The sequence below is a fragment of the Polyodon spathula genome, chromosome 5 (assembly GCF_017654505.1).
Source record: "Polyodon spathula isolate WHYD16114869_AA chromosome 5, ASM1765450v1, whole genome shotgun sequence".
NCBI classification, from domain to species: Eukaryota; Metazoa; Chordata; class Actinopteri; order Acipenseriformes; family Polyodontidae; genus Polyodon; species Polyodon spathula.
Window position 1 is genome coordinate 17,391,978 of NC_054538.1, and position 26,057 is coordinate 17,418,034.

Consider the following 26,057-nt stretch of genomic DNA (forward strand, 5'->3'; position numbering starts at 1 on the left):
GGTCAATTACTTTGGATGTGTTAAATTGGCACAGACTAAAAGCAATAGAACAATGAAGATCTGTAATTCCCATCTCCTGTTACAACCCAGTTGTCTCATACCAGTTATCATTTTCCTTCAGGCATGATGTCTATGCATGTTGTTTACATAAATAATAATAAAAAAAACGTTTACCTCTGTGCTTTGTGATGGTAGTCCACTACGAAAGGCACTATATAAAAATAACATGCATGTCAAGTCTCAAGGTTTACCCTTGGAACTCACGGTTTTTCACAATTTTGAGCGTCTCACTGCCGTGCAATGGATTCTCACGTTTGTGCATGAGTTTGTTATTGTTTGCGAGGGTGCGAAACCCTTTACACATGACACAGCGGTAAATCCAATACAACTGTCCAAGCGTATTATTTCATTTGGGGGGGCCAGGCTGGGTGCGGGGTCACCATGAAGAGTTCTTACCATTCTATATTCCTCTAGCTGCTACCTAACCCCCCGTCCCCTTACTTCAATTTCCTTGTTGTCTCTAACTAACGGTTTGTCTGATGTAAGCCGTCTTTGTTTCTGAGAGTCGAAGTTGAGGCTGCCACACTGTGTAGGTGTCTCGTTCACGCAGAAATTACCACAGAAATAAAATACTAAATGGACGTCAATGCGAATGTAATTATTAAAGTCGAAAAATATAATGTTACTTTGTGATGCCAGTTGTTATAAAGACAATAAAAATAAAGACACCGTATTGAAGGAATTAGCAACGTCATATGTTGTCCCGCCGCAATATTGGGGGTCAAAAAGCGCTGCATATCAATGTATGCCAATGGCGGATTATTCATTTTATTATTATTATTATTATTATTATTATTATTATTATTATTACAAGCTTAATTGTATTGCAGATTTTTTCATAAATATACACTTAAACTGGACCACACTTAAGCGGGCTGGAGATTCTCGTCCTTAAAAAAAAAAAAAAATTGACATGTTTCATACACATGCATTTCTACAGCAAAAACGTAACGTGTCGTAGCGTGTACGGGGAATGTACGCTCCTTGCAAAGGAGCCGGCTGTTTTGTGCAGCGGTATCGGCGCTGTGTCTTCGTGCGAGAGGTCCCGGATTTGCGGCCGCCCTCCGCCTGTGTGATGTGTCTGCCTGCGGGAACCGGGATCGCTACAATATTTTAAGTGTGGGACGCTAATAATAATAATAATAATTAATTATTATTTGAATCAGCAGTTATATTGTTCTTAATATATGTTTTTAATAGTGTTGTTTCGAATTTAGCGATTGTAATTACAATACATTACTTGTTTTGTACAGTAAATGTTCTGTGCTGGGGGAAGAGACCTAGAATCAGTCTGTTTATCATTGTAAATTGCTGAGTTTTCATAGCTGAATATCTGCATTGTTTAAATATTAATCTGTATTTCAACTCATTGGGGAAGCTGTGTAGGGAGAGGGGTTCTCAGGTAAATACATCGAAATATTGCCGAAGTCGAGATCGGGGAGTTAGCCGTCTCTAGTGGTGTAATAAGCACCGGCGGTACACAATACGGATCACAAACTCCTAGAATCTGGCATTTGTCGCTACATATTTTCAATTCCCGGCACTAGATGTGAGAAGTGCGTTCTGGGGCAAACAACTCACACTTTAGTGTGGAAGATACCAAATTTGCATTAGCTGCCATCGCCTTTTTGACCGCCGGTACGGCGAGGGTGAAAAACATCAATATTTTAACGAACCTCAGTTCCCGCAGGCAAGCGCCTCACACAGGGCGATGCAATCCAGACACAGGCGGAGTGCGAGCGCAAACCCGGGCTGTCTGGCATTGAAGCAGAGCGCCGATACCGCTGCATAAAAGAGCCGGCTCCTTTGCAAGGAGAGTACATCGGGATTACGTCACCTACCAGCCCTGCGGCTGCATTCCCCGTGCACGCTACAATATTAATAATCACATTCATACACTAATTGAAGATTTTATTAAAACTGAAAAGAGAGTATACTAAACTAATTCTGCGTATTTACCCTTAAGTGTAGGTCAGTGGCTTAGCTGTCAGCCATGTGCAAAAATGTTGCTCTGTCACTAGCACCAGCACCCAGCGCGCGCGCACCCCCACCCCCCGTTTTTCAGCAGGAGTCTCACTGGTATGTACAGTTAGGGGTTGGCATGTATGATAACGATATTATTATTATTATTATTAACCTAATCTAATCAACAGCTAACAAAGGCACCTCTATCACTGGATGTTTTGTTTTCATTATTGTGTGCCTGGTAATGCACTATACTTACTTGTTATTCAGGCTCCATAAAAACTGCAGAGCTTCCTTCTCAAAACTTACAACTGGCAGTACCAAACTGCATACTAACTGGACTAACAAACTCTGGGTTCCGAGTTGGGACCTTCACCGGATTGTAACCCAGGCCACTTCTATTTATAAATCAGAAATAGCATTTTTATTTGGAATTGTGACTTGGAATTTGTTATGATTGTATTGTACTGTAAATCCCAGGTGTAGAAAGAAAATGATTGTTTGATTTATGGAAAATTGTTATGAAATTAGAAATGTCTTGTCGCATCTAACCTTACTGTGCATACTTACAGAATGTGCTTAAGTTTATATGGGAAAAAGTAAATTAAATTTGAAAGAAATTCTAATAGCCACAAAACCACACAAGCATAGTTTCATATTATAGTTACTGCAGTGCATGCAGAACAAACAGCTGTAAAAAGCAAAGATTTGTTTTAAAATAATAATAGAAAAAACAAGTCAGATGTCTCTACTTGAGTACACCACCATGACAACCTACATTTAAAAACAAAACGTTGCAACATGTATCTATGGGGAGTTTTATATTTTGACAAGAAGTTACCAAGGTATAGCATTTAATGGGTCAGCCAATCAGATTTTAGTACTGTGAAAGATAACAGGACACAACACCCTCAGCAACTTCTGGTAAATAATATCCCTTAACATTATAATAGAAATCAGAAATTTGAGAGGTAAAAGACATAGGTTTTAAAAAAGTAATGTATACATATGCATGCTGTAAAACCCAGAGTCTAAAGGATAAAAATGTGATTCCTTTCTAGAACTAGACACTGGAAGGATGTGACCATTTACAATGCTGTACTACTAACATAAGGGTAAATCTAGAAATGTCTGGAAATACTACCAAACCAGAAATAAACAACAAACCAAAAGGTCCACCTAAATCAACCTTCTTAGATATTTATTTGCTACCTCAGGACTATGATTCAATGCTTTAAAACAAAGCCAGCCGTAAGGTTTACATTGCAGCAGCCTCTACATTACAAGTGGCAAGTTTAAAAAAAAGACAGTGAGCTGGTCCCTGGTTTCAAATCGTTTGAGAAACAATGACCCAGACAAACGCAGTGCAGAAACAGTTAAAAGCAGTAGCTGACTTGACAAAAATTATATGTTATTCATTTAAAAAAATAAATAAATAAATAAACCTTGGTGCAACAAGCAAGTGCAGTCTTGTAAAAATGAAAGAAAATGCACGTGAAATTCTACACCGGGGTTAACATTTGAAGCGCGACACTCTGTTTCGCCTGACCCCATTCCTGCCACTGGTAAAACTAACCAAGCTGGAATATGATTAGTGTAATTAAAACACTTTGGAATGCAGTTCTATACAACAAAGTGGGAGGTCTGTTTGTGCCAAAACCACAAGAACATCTTGTTTTTTTTTTTTTTTTCAAAAGACTGTTCAATTAAATTCCCTGAAAGTGAACAAAATCTCTAGGAGAGCCTTTCAGAAAAAAATGGAGGGGATTAATTATAAGACACCATTGTCAACTTTAAGAGGACAAATGCACACTGCTAGTCTTTGTAGTAATTGTAATGCAGCAAGGAATTTATCCTTTGGTCCACACATGTCTATTGTTAAAACAAACAGTTGTCTAAGTTAGTAAAAACTTAATTCTTATCACTGTGTAAATACAGATTAAAAAGGGGCTGTAATGCTTGTTGCTGCTCTGTTATTAGCATCATTAATGACACTTATCAGAACAGAGCTGGTGCAAACTGGTTTTCATGGTGAGGAGGTGTCTAATAATTGATACTGATCATAGTTATTAAATCATCAGAACACAAACTTGTTACATACAAATGTACTGACAGGTTGCATCTGGTCATCTAAAATGGTCTGTTCCCTTCTGATGCTTGAGACTCTTAATTGTATTTTAAGAAGAAACCGTTTGAACAACCACTCAATTCCTTGTGTACCTGAAGGGGTTAAAAAGGCTCTTTTTCAATACATACAGAAGTCACCTATTTAACTTTTAATTAACTTGTTTAACAGACCACAATTAGCACTAATCTTTAAGTACCTAACTGTTAGTTTAGGTGAGCTAGAACAAGACTAGTGCCGATTAGGGTTTGTGAAACCACCTGAAAGAGAGAGCTAGAACAGGTAACACAGGATTTGAAATGTGACTTTTAAACCTGTGCAGAGACGATCCAAAGTATCTCTTACTGCTGTTAACTTAACCTTCAAGTCATCATTATTTTAATTTATACATGGCTTCATTTTTTTTTTTTTTTGGTTTAATATCCTCACTCTTCAAAATCAGATAAAAATATGGATTTCTTAGAAACCAGATATTGAAATGTTTATTTTTTAAATGGAGTTATATTACTGTATATAGTATACATAAAAAATAAGCCGTTCTAGAATAAGGTAGCTGAATGCTAGTTGCAAGTCGGTATTCACATTAACAATTATTATTCTTCCAAACATCCCTCTCTCACCACATTAGTATTCAAAATCTCCAAACTATGCAAATGTAAATATTTATAAAGCAAACTGTTTGCGTAATAATCGATAAACCATTTCATTTCTAATAGCACTACCATTGTGTTAAGATTTGAACTAATCTTAAGAATTCAGATGAGAAAAAAAAAAAAAAACATCTTTTTACATATATATATTGTACACAACAAAAAAAACATTGCGTTATTCTTATCTTGCTGAGCTGTCCAGAAAAGTTTTCATTTTCACTTAAAATAACCTCTTGAAATGTTGCCTTTTTAATTTAGGCATGTAGTGCAGCACTTCATAATAGCATCCCTGAAAAACAAATAAAAAAAAAGAAAGAAAGGATTTGACTGAATTAAAACACATTGGCACAGAGCACAGTTCTTACTTTTGTGTTACACAGCCTGGGCTGCGATTACTACCTCACCTCTTCAGCAATTAAGACAAAACAGTCATGCTTTTGATCAACCTTGAAATACCTAGACTATACAAATCTTAACACAACCACTACTTTTAAATTAAAATGTCCTCCCTCCCTTGTATTTTGAACACTTTTTCAGATATATATAGCTTTTCAATATAGTTTAACATGGTGTTTATCAATTACATGTCAAATTTACTGTTGGAAATGTTGATTCTCATAACCACGTTAAACACAGTGTGAATTTCAAAGGTTCTAACAGCTGCAGATTCTACATGGTCTAGTAAGTAAAATGAAGCAACTTCTATTGCATTTAAATAAATAGCTACTACTCAGTTTTTATGTAACAGGCGAACCATATTTTGATGGTAAACAGTGATGAAATACATGAACAATAAAAAACAATTCAATATTGTGATTCAATATTTGCAGCCACTCCTGCAAGAGCCACACAACAGTTCATTGTTTTAATCTGTTGTGATGCACCAGCTGCAGCTGACCAAGAGACTGGCAATCATGGGAAGAGAACCAAGCAATAAAACTACAGCTATGACCAAAAGTACTGCATCACCTTATAGAACTAATTTTGCTTCATAAAGAAGAGAACAAAACCTGCCGAATAATGTTAACATATTGAATTACATACAGCTTTGTAGTGTTTCATATACTTAATGAAAAATTGACAAATGTAAAAATGTGAATGTGGCAGGCTGGTGAGTGGATAGAGGCCCAGAGACAGTCTGAAGTTCAAAAAAATAACTACTTTATTATAAATAACACAAAATAAAAGTGCACAAGGGCAAAATAAAGGGATTTAAATACAAAAAAAAAAAAAAAAAAAAAACAGTACAAAAAACAAACTTACAAAGTTAAAGGTTTCCAGGCTGGGCAATGCCTTCGCCAGATGTAGAATTTACAAATCACAAAAAACCAACCTGCTTCCTCAGCTCCCTCCTCCTAAATGAGAAGCAGAGGCCTCCTTTTATGTCAGGTGGCTGGGTGCTGATTGATCGTTAATTAACCTAATCAACCCCAGCCACCTGAACATAATAAACCCAGGCAGGTAGGAGAAATTAACCCCATCCCTGCCAATTTAAAAAGGGCAGAGCTTTGCTCTGCCACAGTGACATTTCAAAATCTAACATGAAATGTTGTACTATTATGGCTTCTGGCAGACTTACTATATTATTTTGTAGTTTCTTTGATTACATGATGAATAAAAGATCTAAATTATGTTCATATAGGTTTTTTTTTTTTTTTTTGTGTGTCTTAATCCTAGAATTCTTGGTGATGTAAAACTTTTTACCATAGCTGTAGACTCAGGGAACTCCTTTAGTCTCCTAAAGAGTGAGATTTTATTGGCATGGTAATACAGTGAAATCTCCCTATTATGACCACCAGGGACAGTAAAATTTAATTTAAAGGTTTAATTACTGAGCTGGTCATAATCAAGGGCGATAATCATATTGCCTCCTAAATGATAGGGACTGACAGAGAGAGCGGTCTGAGTAGCGATCTAGTCACAGCGATGAAGTCTGCCGTGTGATGTGTACGATAAAGACAATAGTTGTTCACACCATATTAAAGTTTGGAAAAACACTGCAAAAAACAACCCAAAATAAGCCCAATCAATCAGAAACTTGGTTTTAGTAAACTTGTTCAATGTCTGGTTGTGAACCAGGAAACACTGAACTTACCTTGCAAATGGAATGTAGGAAAGGCTGTACCTATAAAAAGACAAAAATAAGAGTTAGGACTCAACTGGTGCCTGGAGAACAAAGCAATTCTCTTTTACTGTGACCAGGCATTCTTTCTCAATCCAGGAAAACACTAACTGGCACCCTGGTATCTGGGTCCTTTCGTGTCATGTATAGGCCTGGGAAAGATGCAAGAAAACAGGAATTTAAAGTTGTTGTTACCCAAGGAGGCACTAGCCAGTGGTGGAGTTGAACCAGAACACCAACCCTCTCTATTTTCTATGGGCAGCAGTGGTGGAGTTGAGCTGGAACTTGCATAATACATAGAGAAGCCAGGTCATGTGACATCTCCCCCACAACTGTCTAATTCAGTCAGTAGTTCTGAACTTTACAAACTATTTTAAGGCGACTAAAAATGCTGACTAAGACGACAGCAAACGTGCGTCCACTAGGACTGTAGACACAAACACAAAAGAAGCCACTGACACCGACACGTAAATGAAGTAAAGCATTCTAACAGTGGACAGATGTTGTGGAAATGCTTATAGAAATTAGATAAATGCACTGCCTGTTATATGTGTCACTAAAAGTTCAGCATACAAATGAAATGTGAATTTGTATAATCATTTTTGTTTTATAAAATTTATATTTTGGTGGCTCTAGTACCTTCAGATTTAAGACTACACCACTGGCACTAGGTGATACAGTTGAGACAAAGAGACCCTTAGCAAATTTTACTAGTAGTACAGTAAAGAATTTGAGCTAAATTTGATGCAATTAGAAAAGCGCAACCTTTGGACAGTGTTTTATAAGAAACACAACTACAACATTTATTCATGTTCAGAAAGCAAGACTCTACAGCATGATTAATGCATATAAAAAAAAATTAAACATTCTTGGCATTTCTTCTATAGCCATTATTTACCAGGGAAGCAGTTCAGTATGCTTCCACAGTTGCTGCAACTGATTTAAGGGTGGAAAGTTTTAATAGGTGACCTAGAAAACATAACAAGTGTCAGCCTCTCGCAGCCCATGTTTCCATTGAGAGTGGTGCAGGTGGTTGCTACAACACTCCTGGTAGTGCTGCAATGAACCCCATTGGAGTACAGCAGTGACTCACTGAGGAAATGAACTGCTCCCAATAAAAAGACAGCAATTACTTGGGCAATAAATCTGGCGAACAAGCATTTGCCCGTTGTTTTTGTAATATCCTGGAATTTTTGAGGGATATTCAAATCGGAACACAAAGCGGAAAGGTGAAAGTGGTGGTTATGGTACAAGTACATCTAAACATATTCATAATCCAGAACTGTTACACACATTGCTGAATTTAGAAATACTATAAATGTTAGTTCCAAGTTTTAAGACATAAAAAAAACTTGGTCCAAACAGATAATTGTATTTTTTTTTTTTTTTAACAAAAAAAGCACAGTTGAACATTACAGTAACTGAGAATACATGTGACTGAAGGTGTTAGGTGACAGTGGACTGGTAATATGATATGGTGTCTTTCATCTTGTCAATTATATTCTTATAAGTTACTAACATCTGCATTGTTCCATGTAGATGGTTGTAAAAACAGACTGAACTGGTTATAGGTGTCTTACTTTTCAAATTCCAAGGCTAGGCTATTCTCAGATTTTACATGGAAACCTCAGTTGCAGGGTAGATTATTAATAATGAGATAGGGTGAATTGGGAATGGACATTAGCTTAAACTTTATTAAAAGGGTGCTCTATAAAATGTGTGGATCATCTAAATATCTTGTACTTGTACATGCAGATCTTACATTTAATGTACTACGTTTAAGTTTGTTACCAGTCTGAACCTGGCCAACAAACTAAATATACAAGCTTTTTACATCCTGTTAAAAACAAAACACTGAAGACTCAAGTGCTTGACAGAGATGTTTGATTACCACAAACCTGGTAAACAAAGGGCCCTGTTTTTATTTAGATTCACCACTTTGAATCGTCTCTCATTTAATTATTTTTGTTTTATTTTAACAGCTGTGGAGCTGTACTTCTTAATAGTAGTACAAGCAATTAAAAAAAAAAAAAAATCACTGCTGTCCCCTACAATTTCATAACCATGTCTGAGGAAAAAAAACTAAAGAAAAAAACTGTAAAAAGTGAAATATTTAGGGCATCGGTTGGGTAGTTTGGGATGCACCTTCATTTGGAATATCAAAAAAGGGATAGACACATTGAATGTGTACTCAGAGTTGACATCATACATCTTTAACTTAGCACATGTCTTGTACATTATGAGGCTAAGCAGCAATGAGAACTCCTTCAAAATCAGAAACACTTTTCTCCGAGTCGATGGTGAACCCTGAGAACACGGTCTCTTTACACATCCATTCTGGAACTCAAAACACAGCACCCAAAGTTTCTACCCCTGATAAACTACCAACGTTTGCTTTTCTTTTTCAGTGCTGAAGTTCTCTCAGTTCACTTGGCAAGTTGCTAAAGTTTCTCCTCTGGATGTACGTCACAGATCAGGTGATCAGACAACATCTGCTGCCTGCTCTTTGTTTTTGCGCTTGTAAAGGGCCCTTATGTAGGAAGCTGACGGGATTAGCTGTTGCACAGTCTTGCCCTAATCAAAGTACCTTATTTACCATGAACAATTTAAACTGTGGTGTAAAACAGCATCTGTTTATCTCAGTTAATAAAGCAAACACACATTCAAAAGTATCGTGTGTAGTGGTTTGAACTTAAACAATAACAAAAATAAGAGTTTAATTTTTTTTTTTTTTTTTAACATATGCCCAAAAAACAATTAAATTTTTATTTATTGGACTTATTTTTTATTTAGCATCTTCTATAATTGTGTGCTTTGAAAGTCATTAGCAGGATTTTTAGATTGTAAAAACACACCCAGTAAAGTTATCAAAACCAGAAACAAGCGGCTCGATCCTTTGACGTATGGGTTTGCGAGTAGTCAAACTTTCTTACTCATTTTAGAATTGTAATGGGTGCCTTTTCTTTTAAGACATATTAGATAATTATGAGAATGTAGCTTTTTATAACCTAGACCATTTATAGCATTGCAAAGCATTAACTTCGCAGCAGGATTTAACACTTGTCTGATGAGTCACGTTTGAAATTGCTTAAAAACAAAGTGATAAACTGTGTCACTCAGATGCTAAGTGAAATATCAAAGCTGAATGTTCATTACAAGCAGCTGCATCAACTTTAGCTGTTTATCATCAGTTGTTTGACATTCCAGTTGTGAGCACATGTCTTTGACATAGATGTGAACATTGTATCATACACTGAGAATATGATTTACTCCTGAAATCAAATTTCATTTAATTTTGTGTCATTATTTTTGTAACAATTCTTTTTTTTTTTTTTTTTTTTAAACTATATATAAACCGATATATAAAATTTGGCAACTGGGATGAACTGATCATTTATTTATTTTAAATAACTGCTCCCTTACAGAGTGCTTGACATTTATTAAAAAAAAAAAAGTCTTACCATGTCATTGCCAAAAACTGCAATATACAGAAAATAATGGCCAGTCCTTTTTTCTGCCACTAGAAAGAAGGAAAAACATTTATCAAAAGATTGCATACAATTCAAGGGCAGCTCCAAAAAAAGAGGATAATGATTGTTATTTACTCAATTTAAATTTAAAACATATCACCACTGCTGAAGAAAATATAACATGTGAGAAATTAAACTGGATTCACACTGACTTCATTCTTTCTGAGCTGACAGTACTGAATCATTTTTAACACTTAACTGAAGCTCATACTCAGAGCTTTGGGTTTCCCTCGTACTTAAAAGTAAGTTGGTGCAGAAAAGGTGTGAAGATTTTCTAAAATATATATATATATATATAATATATATATATATATATATATATTATATATATATATAAAAGGTTGATATATATATATATATAATATATATATATAGATAGTGTGCGTGGTGTGTGTGTGTGTGTAAAAATAAACTGTTTTTAATTTTTCAATGCACGTGAGATGAATTCATTGGTCGATCTTGATGGAAATTCCTTACATTCGTTATTTAGACGGAAATCTCTACGTCTGATGCTCTCTTACTTTATAATGAGGTTCCAAATATAAAAGAATCAAAACCTGCTGAAACATTCACATTTAAATTCAATGAGAAACATTTGGACAAAGTCATTTTTAAGACATTGAAACGTTTGTTGTTGAATAAAGTTTCTTTTTGTATTTCTAAATTCAGCACTACCGAGTTCTGTAGTTATGAATGACTCGTGTACAGCTGATCAGAAATGCAATACATTGTCACTTTGAAGTCAGTAATTCACAACCTTTTATAATCCAGATAATGATTAATAGGAAGTTATTTAACAATGCACTTACCCAGAATACTGCACACAGTGTCAAGACAAGGCACAGCTAGGTTTAAAAAAAAAAAAAAAAAAAAAAAAAAAAAAAACAGTCTTACTTTGAAAACAAGAACACATTGAAAAAGTAGAAAGTTATGTCGTTCAATCTACATTTCTTTAAGTATATCTGAAAACAAAACACATGCATTTAAGGCACAAAACATATATTGTATAATCCACGGAACCCAATAACCTGGGGAGTTATAGTTAAGCCTTAATATAAGACCTTGAGGCTTGGGGCTTTTTACATTGTTGTCATGTTAAGTGGCTGATGTTTTAACATTGCAGTTTAATTGAAGAGCTATTAATATAAAAAAAAAAAAAAAAAAAAAAAATAGGTCATAAGGTTTTCAGGAAGCAAATTAAAAACCAGGTCTAGTATGCACCTTTACTTGAAGAAAGGAAGTCGGGAAATTACCTCAGGACGGAATGGGTAAATATTTAACTTGTATTTATTCAGACCTTGGATCACTGCAAAAAAAAAAAACTGCAGTATCCTTACAACACACTGAAAGCTAGGTCCTGAAAGTTAGTCTGTTACTGTACTACTTTACCCATTATATTATAAATCCACATATAAGGAACCAACTAATCATCACTACTGAAACAAAATTCTTAGGTGTACATCCCATGCACAGAAGATAGAGCAAAATTCTAACAAACTGTTTTACGTTCAATAGACATTTGAGTATTACAAGAGAGCCACAAACAGTTGTTCTACAATACAATACTGGTAATTTAAAAAGGGGGGATGTATGTGTAAGGTTATTAATTAAGTTTATTACACCTTTCTTCCCCTTTTTAAACCACTACCTCATCGCTAAAAAAGACTTCTATTTACCAGCATGACAATGGTGGCAATCAGTCTGGTTGGCTCAAACATTCTCTTTATTTGTTTAACTGGCCCCATCAGAAAGCAGGTGCTAAAAAAACAGAACAGGGTATGGAAATGTTAACAACTGCAGTGTAGTTTGGGAAAATTTAGGCAAGAAGAAATGTGCATCTTATTACTTTCATACTGTATTTAAATATTAGTTTTAAGGCATGTACATGATTTTAACTTTAAAAGTATGTTTACGGTTTATGTTAACATTTTCAATATATTTAACAGCAATTTTCAACAGATGTCTGCTCTATATGCAATTTTATCAACGTATGCCAAGTCTGGTCAAGCTTATGCTCGTAACACTCCAGAGTCATAATACTAATGTTAATAATTATTTCACATAATAATTATATCACTGTGACATCCTCAGTATCTAGAACACATACAGTATATTATACAATATTACATATTTAACAATATAAATTCCCAACTTTGTTTCAAAATATACCCATCGATATCTCAGTATAAAGTTCACATTCACACACAGTAGGGAACAATTTACAGTGGGGCAAGAAGTTCTGAAGACAGTCTCGATTATCCCAACCAATCAGAAGCCAGAACAGAAAAGCAGGTCACCAAGTTTCTAAATGACCTAGACTGTAATACCTTCACATGGTGGAGCAGTTTTCAATATACACAGCAGGTAAAAACAAAAAGTGTAATATTGCTTTGAAAACTGAATCTCTGTCGATATGGACTGATCCCCTGTAGGAAAGAATGGAACCTCAGCTTGACAACCACGTACCTAAGTGTCCCAACCACCCACCAAAATATTTTGCAGAAATGCAATTATATTTCTTATTCTAGACAGTCAGACTGACCTAAACAGTGACAAGTAAAAGCCCACTCAGTGCTACAGTAAGGACTATGACTCACTTAATGATGTATAAAGTTACATTTAACCCTTTCAGTCCCAAACCATGAAAAAGCTGCAGTAACAATAATCAAAAGGTACTTTTCAAAATGTATTATTTATTTAAAATTGGCTGCATTGGCTTGAAATTCATGAGCCGTTTGCAGCTGTGGCCAACTTTTACTGACAGCAGTTGTCTAGGCTAGCCCTGAGCTGCGAGCTGTGGATCCCATGATCGTTATTCTTGAACAGCTGGAGCGCCATCACATTAAGCGGCCAAATACCCAGTACAATCAGTGGATCGTGTGATTTTTTAAGCGAGTGACATAATACAGACATACGCAATAGAAAATTGCCTTTTCATGCTAGTGTGGAACTTTCCTCTTGGACTGGACGCAGGCCCAACCTTGCCAGGTACTGACAGCACTTTATCTGCACTGATAACAATGAATAAATGTATTTCATCAGTTGAAAATGTGCTTAACACTCTCTCACAAGTAACTGTAATTGCAGAGGTCCTGAAACATTGTCTTCAGCAGCATGAATTGTTCTGAAGTTCCTGTAGCAGGCCCATTGTTACCAGTACTGTTACTTGCAATTAGGGACGTAAATATTGTTTAATAAGAAACAAGTTTAAACTATTTGACTTCTATCGGTTAACCGTAGTTAAACTAAATACCCTTTAAATAAATAAACTTTCCACATATATTTAGTCTTTTTCATGCATTGATATTTGTTTACCAAACATAAAGAGGAATAGCTTAGAGCACCAATCCTCTTTAATTGCATCACATTGATGATATGTGTACCGGTACACCTTTCTAAGTTTCTAGCATTTCCTTCAGAGTTAATCTCGATCCACTACAGGGGACACTGGTTTCACAAATAAAACACCATTTAAAAAAAAAAAAAAAAAAAAAACACACACAAACGTTACCATCCCATAAACTTAGCGTAGCAATCAACAATCGATTTTTCACGATTAAGAATTAATGCTACAAATCAATTTTAAAAGCAAGTACAAAGATTTTTTTCCTGTTTGAAATTACCACAAATAAACTGCAACTTTAACAAACTGTGCCCACAACTACGGAACCAAATCATCTTTGTTTAAAAAAAAAAAAAAAAAAAAAAAAAAAGTAAATCAATTTAAATCACTGTACTCAATGATAAAAATGTCATCCAACATGAACATGAAATGTCTACAGCAACTATTTACACTAGAAAATCCAAGAAAGTGTTTGGTCCTAAAAATCCTAAAAATCAAACGCCCCTCAGAAAACAAAATATCGTCCAATTGTGAAGAAACAAGTAAAATAAAAGCATTCACTTAAAGTATGTTTTGGTTTGTGATTTGCTCCCTGTTACAGATGTCACATAGCTTTTCAGCAAGCAGGTTTCAATGGGGAGGAAATGGATAGAGGTTGCTTGTGTCCAAATACCAATGAAATCTGCACAATACCAGGCAAATTATGTACAGTGCCATCTCTCTACAGAACACCTCCGCCCTCCCTTAGGTACTGCTTTGTTTGTACTTTGTTTGAAACATCGCAAGTCATTTTGCATGACAGTAATATCAATGTGCTGATGCATCAGCAGCGTACCTTTCTCGCATATTTTATTTTGATCTCTCATAACTGATTGAAATGCAACAATAAACAAGTCATACTTCATTACTGAGATTAAAACGCATTGTGTCTATAAAGTCATATACTCCCTGCTGTCAGTGTTTACAGAACACTTTATCCATTCTGCCCCAGCCTCCCCAACCTTATTAGGAGGCTTCAGCTGAACTCAAGCATAGAACCTCTGGGAGAAGAAAGCTATATCCCCAGTATCTGGTAGATCTCTGGACAAGGTCAATATGATTGTCAGCTATTCGGACATTTATCTTTATTAAAATGTGTGCTGAATAAAAATCTGTCCAACGATGATGTGAGAATGTCATTAATACAGCATCTCTGCAGAAAGTATGCACAACTAATACAACCATTTAAAAAATACAGCAAAATAGTGACCTGTGGGAAAATAACTTTACCACTGCAACCAATTATTCTATATTCAGTCTCTCTGCGGTCCCTTTAGCGCACATGACTCTGTTTCTGTTGCTCCTCCAGGTTTGTGTGTGTATTCTTTCAGTTAATAAGCTTTGAAATAATGCACATGTAATTAAGCATTTTTTTTATTTTATTTTATATTTTATATATATATATATAATGTGGTATATTTATTTATTCAGAGAAGAACAGCAGAGAATGCACAGTAATGCAGTTTGTCTGCCCCCCTGCATTACTCCCTCCTCTCTTGCTACATTACAGAAGATTAAAGACAAAATAATACTTCTAGTTCCATGGATGAGTAAAAAAGGAAAATGCATCTGGTTGTCAAATGCAGTGTAAACAGGCTTAAAATACATTTGGGAAAAAACACCAATTTATTTTAAGCAAATTAAATATCTACTTGCAGAAGCGGTTTTTATTTTAGCCAACGAGGCGTTCACGTGTGGCAGCGATGCACTAGCAAAAGTGACGACAGCTTCCCTTAACAAGACTCCTAAAATGGTGTGCAGCTTTTTATATGAAAAATGAGAAAAAGCAGTTGCATAGAGGATTTATACTGATTTATATTGGACCTTGACACCCAAGACATATATCAAGTGGATAGTTGTGACAGAAATACAATGATTCTTGGCTGCAAATCTCCCTCCTGACCTGCGAGGGCGCTAAGCAGCAAGAACAGAGTTCTTTGGACAGGCTGGTCTGACTGTTCTTTCCCAGGGTCCGAAATGCGGCGAGACTCTGTTGCAAGAACGCATTGACCCGGAAGGGAAACATGGCAGACGCAGATTGGAAAGGCGATTGCAATTGTTTACCAAACGGTCACGTATGACAGCATAAAAGGGGATGGAGAATAGTAATTGTTTCTTCGTTTTGGTTATTTATGTGACCTGGAAGGACCTGTATTGTTGTGATTAATCGTGAGTTTTTGTTTTGTTCTGTCTATTTGTTACGGGTTATCACTAGATAGCTAACACGTTCCAGAGCAATCGCCAGAGGCCAGCACAAATCCAGAACAGTAGTCCACTTGTACCACAAATAACTATATTTGCACCACTAGCACTAATTCACGCACTAACAGAGTTGTGTATGTGTTTTTTCAGAATGTGCGCGACAACACTTTAAATTAATTTCTCTTGTTAAATGTTTTTATCTTCATGGCAATGCATGAAGCTCTCCTCACGAAATTCAGAGTTGTTCTTTTCCTACTTAGTAAGCAGACACAGGCATTTAAATATCCCCTCCCTTAAATTAATATGAATTGAGTAATCAGCAATGGTACGGCCAACTACTTTTCCTAAATCAGAACTGCATAGCAATGCATTTACTAAAAAGTATGGCAAACACGTTGTGAGGAAAACTGTCAAGACTTGTACATGTAAAAACCATCAATGTCACCTACGTTCCTTCATGCAAGCTCTTGAACATTTGCAAAGAGCGATCTGTTTTCTCTTCACAGACGAAATAGCCTTTAAAAAAAAAAAAAAGGTTCTAAAGAAAATTACAATTTTAGCCATAATGTATGTGTCTTTCAGAAGTGAAAAATGTGAGACCTACGAATAAAATGTATTGCAGTCTAGTAAGGTTTGTAGGTATCGTTTTGTTTGCTCTAGGCAAGGCACTTCAAAATCTGCAGCTGTTCATATCTTGAAAATAAGATCCTTAAAACCTTTAAGTTGGCAAAATCAATTCACAACAAAAAAAAGCATTTGTGTACATAAAACAATGTAGAAACTACACAAGAAACAAATGCACAAAAGGGAGATATGAGACACAACCCAATTAGCCCTGACTGATGTTACCGAACTGATGAAAACAAAAACAAACTGGTTGTTAGCATAGAGCTTAAACACTTACAAAGTATCCAGAGAAATGCTCACATACCCCAGGCAAGTTGGGTCTGGTTACTAGGATCATTATCCAAGTCTAGTGACCAAACAAACAAAGTCACCAAGAGCCACTCTGTATACAGTAATTGTGACTCATGGCCCATTTGACCTGTAAACATGAAGTTGGATTTGGAACAGGTGAAGGCCCTTAACATATTTTCTGCCTCACCAACCTCCCTTTTATTACTTGATATGTATTGCAACAGTGCAAAATGACTTGGTATGAATGAGAAATCTACACATTTCACTGAGCAACAGCAGTACCGTGACAACTTGAAACAACTGTCAAATATATTTCAAGGCCAAGACAGGTGATTTTACACAACAGTGCGTCATATCTTGCATCACAAAATGTGTCCAAACAAAAACTAGCTCACGATTACCAATATTAAATTGGTCAACACTGTACATTCCCTTATTAATAACAAAGCCATGATGTCTTGATACTTGCATTGATTTTCAAGTGGCACCACAAAGATCGCTGTGTGCGTGTGTGCGTGCGCGCATGCAAATTCAATATCAAGCCAACATGCATTTCGCAAGTTATTGAGGTTTTACAAAAACAAAGCAAACGTCCATTCAGTAAAACAAAAGAACAGCCTGTGTGCTGGAAGCAATCACTACCCAGACTACAGCAAATATAGAGCATGAGATTTTTCTCTATACTGCTTACGACACCTAGCTATTGTCTTCCTACAGTAAACACACTCTGCTACAGTGACCGGTTCCAGCAGCAATTTGTCATGTGGAACACTCAACAGGCCGAGTACACAGCAGAACAGAAATCCCCTGCCAATTTCTCTTTACAAGAGGAGACTCCACCTCTGCCTTCAGGCCAGGTCTAAAATGAAGTGCTGAAATGGATTTGAATGAAGGTAACTTTAATCACTTTAACCAAGACTGCCTTTAGTGAAAGCTCTGCTTTTTCAGTATATTTGATTAAATAATTAAACAGGCATGCAGTTAAAAAATACTAAAACTTTTCCCCAAATGGAAAAAAATAACTTTTACTTATGCTTCTAGTGAGCTTGTACATGATTTCTGTTACTAGAACAGGATACTTGAAAGAAAGGAGAACAGCAGTCACACACACAAACTGATTTCACCACACGTATGTTATCAGTAATTAAAGATAATTTATATATGTTTTCAGAGAGTGTTGTTGTGTATATGCCTAATAACTGAACTAAACTGTATGCACTGACAAAAACATTTCTGACTGCACAGACATTACACTGAAGGAAGAGCATTAAGGTGCATACTAGCACACACCTTTTTTCCTCCTTTTTGCAGCGAGGCAAATCCCACTACAGCAGATAACTTCATTCAGGCATTACAGCAGGTACAGTGGTAAACTACCATTGCTGCTCAAACTAACTCAATGACAGGAGAGCTCAACAAGGAGAGGAAGGGGCTTTAAAAACATGTAAAAACATCATAGGGATATTTACAGATTATATATTTAATAGACAGATGAGTAATTGATACTGTATGCTGAAGGGGAAAATATTGTACTTGTAAACTGGTCAAATCTTACCTAAGCAGAGCGGCAAGATTGCCTATTGTATAAAAAACTGCAAACAGTTTGGGTCCACTGGGAAGAAACAGCAATGCTGTGCCCTGCAAAGAGAAAATTGCACAGTGAAAGAAAGTGAAAGTCCCCAGTCTTGTTAATGAGTCACATCTCTGAAAACTGAAAAAAAACAAAACAAAGCTAACTAAAATTGAAAAAAGCCACCACTGTAATAGAGCTCTTCTATAGTGACATTAAATCACATCAGAGTATGTTTTTATATATAATAAAACTCATGTGTGGATAATACTGAACAGTGATGTGTTCAGAGGTAAACCAGGGTTAGAAACTCACGCTCACCCAAGGCGAATTAAACCTGATGAGGACTACTTGATGTCTGCATATCAGTAGTCCTCTGGGCAAGTACTTAAAACAAATGTACACATATACTCACGTTTAGTCTTGAGTTATATTAAAAAAAAAAAAAAAAAAAAAAAAATGCAGGAGAAGTCAATTTTCTAACGTGATGTAGCAGTGGTGAATAAGCATTCACAAATAATGCTTAGAAAACAGTCACTCGGAACTGAAACCTCCCTTCAACTCCCTTGCAATGCCAACCCCACTTACTGGCGTTTTACGTTTGTGCTCTCCCTCTGTGCGGGATGCGAAGTTTATCGTTTGAATTTACTGAAAGGCGCTGTATCTTTTTAAGTGTAAAGTAGTTTTATAAAAATGGGGAGATTTATATTGGGTTACGACCCTGACTGAAGAGGTCATTAGCAAAGGGGGACGGGTGTACTAATGAGATCAAACAATAGGTCACGTTTTACTAAACATTTTAAAACTAAAACAAACAATTTCCATACAAACATTATCGTAGTATGTTGCTTAAAACATAACAACAAAAGATATTCAACATATTGTAATATGGTCCAATTACAATGAAGCAGCTGTTCCATTTATGCCTGTTGCCATGTTTCGTTACACGTCTGAATTTCACAGTTTACTCTTATTGTTATCTAGTGATGTGTATTTGAGGAGATTTTTGGAATCTGTTCTGAGCCAGGTATTTTAATTCTGGTTCCAAAACTACTTAGAAAAACACGTCCGTATGTCAATGTGTGAGCATTGTGCAATCCAGGAAATCGCCCTGTATAAATTAAAGTTAAAGTAATCTTCAATTTGCACAGTAACAGTTTTATTACAACAGCGAAAGCCATTGTGTGCTTGTATACAAACCTTGTTAATTGCAAATTTCACAAAGCTTACAATTAAAAAAACTCTGTAACCACATGGCATGTGCAAACAGGTCAGTGGATGTTAGGGTCCCAAGCCAAAATACGAACCCATCGGCTTAGGGTTAAATTACTTTAGATGTCTGAAATAGTGGTGTGTTTGGCTTGGGGTTGTCTTGCGAATTATCCCAGCGAGGTGCAGAAGATTCACTTTACCTAAAGCGTTTTCAACACTTCATCTAAAAGTGAGACTGAATTATTCTCCAAGGAAATACATATAATTAAAAAAATAATTAAAACCACTGCTATTGCTGTAATAAATATTTTGCAGATTTTTTTTCTACATGTGAACATGTCAATTATAGTTATCAAATGTATATGACAGAAATTAATGTTTTAATGACCAGTATTACTAAAAACCAGTTCACTGCAACCGGATCCCTGATATTCATATCCAGTTCGTCTGTTCCAAAGCAGGAATCGGGTACCTGATTTTCAAAGGAACCGGTTGGCATATCTCTATTGCTGTCCACAGCATGGCTCAAGCAAAGAAGACATGTTGGCAATATTCCATCACAGTAAGCATTTTATGCATGCATCTACATGTTGATTATACCAGTGACTGGGGTTTAATTATTTTTGTTTTATTAATTACTTCTCTGCTATTCTTGGAACTAATGGAATGACACTGAATTCACAATTGATGTTAATTAAACACCATTGTTAAATTGCCAGTAATTCTTATTTATTTATTTTCTGTGGCAAGGGGGCCATGACTAAACGCTGATTCTTAGGGGGCGTTGTTACAAAAAATGTTTGAGAAACACTGCTGTAGGCATGTAGTGACATTACAGTGCAACCTTGTGGAGAAAAAGGAGGATTATTTCTGAAGCCCCTTCATTATTTTTATTTTTAATGGAGCAGTGCCACCTATTGATTAAAAATGTAATCATTACTGTAATTATCATCAGCAACAATTTATTTATACTTACTTGTTCTCTGTCAAATGTGTATGGTCAAATACACACCTGAAAATAGTGAATTAATGACTTAAAAAGGCACAGTTTTATGCAAAATGTTGTAATGTTTTGCTTGTAATTCATCAATAAAGCAATAGATTTTTCAGTCTACATCAGAGTTTACCAGCCTGTGTCTTGTCCCTTTCTTTCATTAAACCCCCCCCCCCCCCCTTTTTTTTTTTTTTAAACTACACAGACAATAAAGGGAGGCTGTGAAATCAACTGACCCACAATATGACAAGTAAGTGTAAATTACATTGGCATGAAACAGAACTATTATACTGGATAACAAGCCCTGTCATCCTCAAATAACGTAGCCTTTTAATCTTGTGTACATTTAAATATTGTACAGTGTTGTCAGTAGTTCAACAGATTAGAACACTAAAAAAAAAAAAAAAAAAAAAAAAAAATCAAACCACTGATCAAAAACAATAAAACAGATGCACTTACAAGAATGGAACACACAATCCCAACAGCAAAACAAACAGCAAACCACTTCACCCTGGTGCCGAAGCTTAAGGAGGAGGCATCCAGGACCTTTGGAGAAAACACAAAATGATTCACGATGGGGTCTAAAAAGCTCTAAAATCCTACTTTCTCTTCCTGCAAATTAATTCATCTGGTCTTATCCCTTAGGGGTGATTTACTGCCCCCTCCTTACTAACATTAATAAACACAATCTTGTGGTAGAAAAAAGAACTGCCGCTCAAGGTCCCACCTTATCTTGGCACCTTCTAGTAGGAAAGAAACACTGAGAAGCGACCAAGGTTTCTGCATTGCAGTGATAAGACAAGTAAGAAAACTATTATATCAGCTGTACTCATACAAGTGAGGACTAACATGTGCCTTTTATAATTATACAACTTAATTTTGCATTGTTCAGCTGGACAAAAAATTCAGGACTGAAAGGGTAGTGTCAGGAGCTGTCAGTACATCTTGATAAACAATTTTAAGCCTCTTTCTTTCACACTAGGTGTGCACGTGATACTGTTTTAAGTGACTCTTGTCACCCTTTCAACTTTAACAAGCCTACTGATGAACATTTAGCCTGCACAGTGTAATGGGTGTACAGTAGCACACGGTGGCCCAAACAGGTTAAGGACTGCTATTACGGTACAGTGTCTTTTGTGAAAAGTACAAAGTCCATGACCTTATGCCACCAGCAAGTCTAACTGTGGGGCAATATCAGGTCTATCAATGGTCAGCCTGCAGTTTTACTATATTGACTGTGAGCAGCAAATAATGATCACCCAACCAACTCCGTTGTAAGTGTGTCGAATGATCATATTAAAAAAAAAAACTGAAATGTTAGCTTTTTTAAATAGTATTTTTTTTAATTAGGTAAGAACATGTCAAATGTGCAGTTCAAGGGTTTCCACTTACGCACATAACTAATCTCCTCGTTCAATTTAAAAAACACTGATCTGTGTCATACAGTACAGTATAGTACAGTTGCTGTAGACACATGTTGGGCGTGTTCCTTACCTTATCAGTTCCAGAAGCTCCTAATGCAAGCATGAAAGAAGCAATAATGCAAAGAATACATTAGCATACAACACAAATGGAAGGTAGTCACTTTGGGTGCGGTCCTAAACATGGCAGCCAGACAGTGCTGGTACACAATAATTCCTACATGAGTAAATGCACACATCATGAAAAACGCAGTTGAGTATTGTGAGTGTTCATTAATGACTGTGTCCAAATTACTTATTTGTGGTATTTTACTTTTCTTTTTTTAAGGCATGATGACCTGAAAACTAGTTTGTTTATGCATTAGCTACATAAATAAAATCCCTATGGTTTGTTAATTTGAGTTGCTACTTTTGTTCTTAGGAACAAATCTGATGAACTACTATATATCAAAACACTCATCATAGTACAGTATAATATAAGCTACATAAGTTGAAAACTAAACAGATGGCTTGTGTTTTGTTCATACAGAAACAAGCACAGGCTATTGTCAGCATAACGATTGATACATGCGCCGTACCCATCTTTATCCATAATAAATAATTGTTATATTGGTACTTTCGAGGACAATTCAATTTAAGTCATATACAAATGTGGGGCAAAACTGTGCAACGTTTCAAATTAGCACGGGTGATGGTGACAGTTTGTGACAAATTAATGAATCTAAAAAAACTCGTCTGTCTGAATATGTAACTCTTTAACTGAATATTATTATATATACTCCAACGCGCCATTGTCCTGTCCGCTGAATAACACGTAACGGTGGAAAGTGATATACAACTAACACAGAAAGTTTTCCGGATGAACCTTGTGAAAGAACATAAGAACATAAGAAAGTTTACAAACGAGAGGAGGCCATTCGGCCCATCTTGCTCGTTTGGTTGTTAGTAGCTTATTGATCCCAAAATCTCATCAAGCAGCTTCTTGAAGGATCCCAGGGTGTCAGCTTCAACAACATTACTGGGGAGTTGATTCCAGACCCTCACAATTCTCTGTAAAAAAGTGTCTCCTATTTTCTGTTCTGAATGCCCCTTTTTCTAAACTCCATTTGTGACCCCTGGTCCTTGTTTCTTTTTTCAGGCTGAAAAAGTCCCTTGGGTCGACACTGTCAATACCTTTTAGAATTTTGAATGCTTGAATTAGGTCGCCACGTAGTCTTCTTTGTTCAAGACTGAACAGATTCAATTATTTTAGCCTGTCTGCATATGACATGCCTTTTAAGCCCGGAATAATTCTGGTCGCTCTTCTTTGCACTCTTTCTAGAGCAGCAATATCTTTTTTATAGCGAGGTGACCAGAACTGCACACAATATTCAAGATGAGGTCTTACAAGTGCATTGTACAGTTTTAACATTACTTCCCTTGATTTAAATTCAACACTTTTCACAATGTATCCGAGCATCTTGTTAGCCTTTTTTATAGCTTCCCCACATTGTCTAGTTGAAGACATTTCTGAGTCAACAAAAACTCCTAGGTCTTTTTCATAGCTTCCTTCTCCAATTTCAATATCTCCCATATGATATTTATAATGTACATTTTTATTTCCTGCGTGCAGTACCTTACACTTTTCTCTATTAAATGTCATTTGCCATGTGTCTGCCCAGTTCTGAATCTTGTCTAGATCATTTTGAATGACCTTTGCTGCTGCAACAGTGTTTGCCACTCCTCCTACTTTTGTGTCGTCTGCAAATTTAACAAGTTTGCTTACTATACCAGAATCTAAATCATTAATGTAGATTAGGAATAGCAGAGGACCTAATACTGATCCCTGTGGTACACCGCTGGTTACCACACTCCATTCTGAGGTTTTTCCTCTAATCAGTACTTTCTGTTTTCTACATGTTAACCACTCCCTAATCCATGTACATGTGTTTCCTTGAATCCCAACTGCGTTCAGTTTGAGAATTAATCTTTTGTGCGGGACTTTGTCAAAAGCTTTCTGGAAATCTAAATAAACCATGTCATATGCTTTGCAATTATCCATTATCAATGTTGCATCCTCAAAAAAATCAAGCAAGTTAGTTAGGCACGATCTCCCTTTCCTAAAACCATGTTGACTGTCTCCCAGTACCCTGTTACCATATAGGTAATTTTCCATTTTGGATCTTATTATAGTTTCCATAAGTTTGCATATAATAGAAGTCAGGCTTACTGGTCTGTAGTTACCTGGTTCAGTTTTGTTTCCCTTTTTGTGGATCGGTATTACGTTTGCAATTTTCCAGTCTGTCGGTACCACCCCTGTGTCAAGAGACTGCTGCATGATCTTGGTTAGCGGTTTGTAAATTACTTCTTTCATTTCTCTTGAGTACTACTGGGAGGATCTCATCCGGCCCAGGGGATTTGTTTATTTTAAGAGCTCCTAGTCCCTTTAACACTTCTGCCTCAGTTATGCTAAAGTTATTTAAAACTGGATAGGAACTGGATGACATGTGGGGCATGTTGTCAGTATCTTCCTTTGTAAAAACTTGTGAAAAGTAATCATAAGTTTTTACAAAGGAAGATACTGACAACATGCCCCACATGTCATCCAGTTCCTATCCAGTTTTAAATAACTTTAGCATAACTGAGGCAGAAGAGTTAAAGGGACTAGGAGCTCTTAAAATAAACAAATGGGAAGTGCTGTTTCCACAGTGCAAATGGGAAAGGGAAGTGCTGTTTCCACAGTGCAGCGCAGACACTACTAAACCTGAACAGCCGATAGACACGAGTACATAATACGTTCTATAAAAAATAGAAAACATTAACAGCGATAAAAAAAAAACAAAAACAAAAAAAAAACATTTGAACAACAAAAACAAAAGCATGCTTGGTTTCTGTTTCCATTGAAGAGACCAAACATGATTAAACGCTATTGAACATAACAGCAAACTGAAAATAGTCAACTGTACTGGGACGTGTGCAAGCTGTGTTCGCCCATCAACGCATTTTTGTGCACAGGAATATAATTTAATGATTATGCGTGCTGCTTTGCAATTTAAAACTTTGATCGGTCATGAGGAAACACGGGCATACTTACATCATTATGATTAAATCGATGGAACTACAATTTGTATCTTACCTGAGCAGTTAGCCCCTGTTCCTCATCCTCTGCACCGCTTAGGACACGTCGCAGCTTGTCCATGGCGTTTGGCAGTAATTTTTAAAAGTACTTTTTTTCCTTTTTGCTCTTGCTGTTTAAATCTTTACCCTTATCTCTCTACTTCCATTTAGGTGTGTCATGTTGAGCTAAACAGGAAGTCACGAGTGTGTTCTGCACTCTCATTGGTTTATTTTGGCCCCCTAAGGGTTTTGCATTTCTGACCGAATGACGTAGCACGTTGTGGACTTCCGCAACCACAACAAACACGTTTAATATATTTGACCAAAGTACGTCAGTGTTAATGTCTGATTGTGTTACAAAATTCAACGTTGAAGGCCTGTTACTTTAAAAAGTAATGACTAGAGTATTGTTTTATTCGCCAGTCGTTTCCTCATGTTAACTATAAACAAACTGTTAATAAACTCAGCAGGTGGAGCTCAGCAAACACTCGGCCAAATACTCTCGGATCAACTCGCGGGGACTCACCATAGGCAAGGAAACAAGCATGAGTTTCACTGCCAGCATGGCTGCGTCCATATAGAGAACGTGCCGAGTGCGATTAGGCAAGATTTTAGCATGTGGTCGATTCACAGATTCCCCATCTCGTTCAGTTTACTGCATATTTGCAAAACAGGACGTCGTCCATGTCCAAATATATTTAAAAAAGATAAATATATACGTAGAATTAAGATGGGACAGAACCATTACATTTTCTAGGACAGATTAAGCATATGTTACACCGCCATTATGCCATTAAGCCTAATAATGCA

The 26,057-nt window shown here is 36.3% G+C and overlaps 1 protein-coding gene across 1 annotated transcript; it reads right to left on the reverse strand.

Moving 5' to 3' along the window:
• Positions 1–4,931: 4,931 nt before the first annotated feature.
• On the reverse strand, positions 4,932–25,452 carry sft2d1 (SFT2 domain containing 1). The gene is made up of 8 exons (XM_041249916.1): positions 25,267–25,452; positions 21,190–21,276; positions 18,510–18,592; positions 12,129–12,210; positions 11,262–11,297; positions 10,384–10,442; positions 6,896–6,925; positions 4,932–5,089 (listed from the first exon to the last, which is right to left on the reverse strand). Exons 1-8 carry the CDS (start codon positions 25,327–25,329, stop codon positions 5,050–5,052), a joined length of 480 nt encoding a protein of 159 aa, XP_041105850.1. The 5' UTR covers positions 25,330–25,452; the 3' UTR covers positions 4,932–5,049.
• Positions 25,453–26,057: the final 605 nt, after the last annotated feature.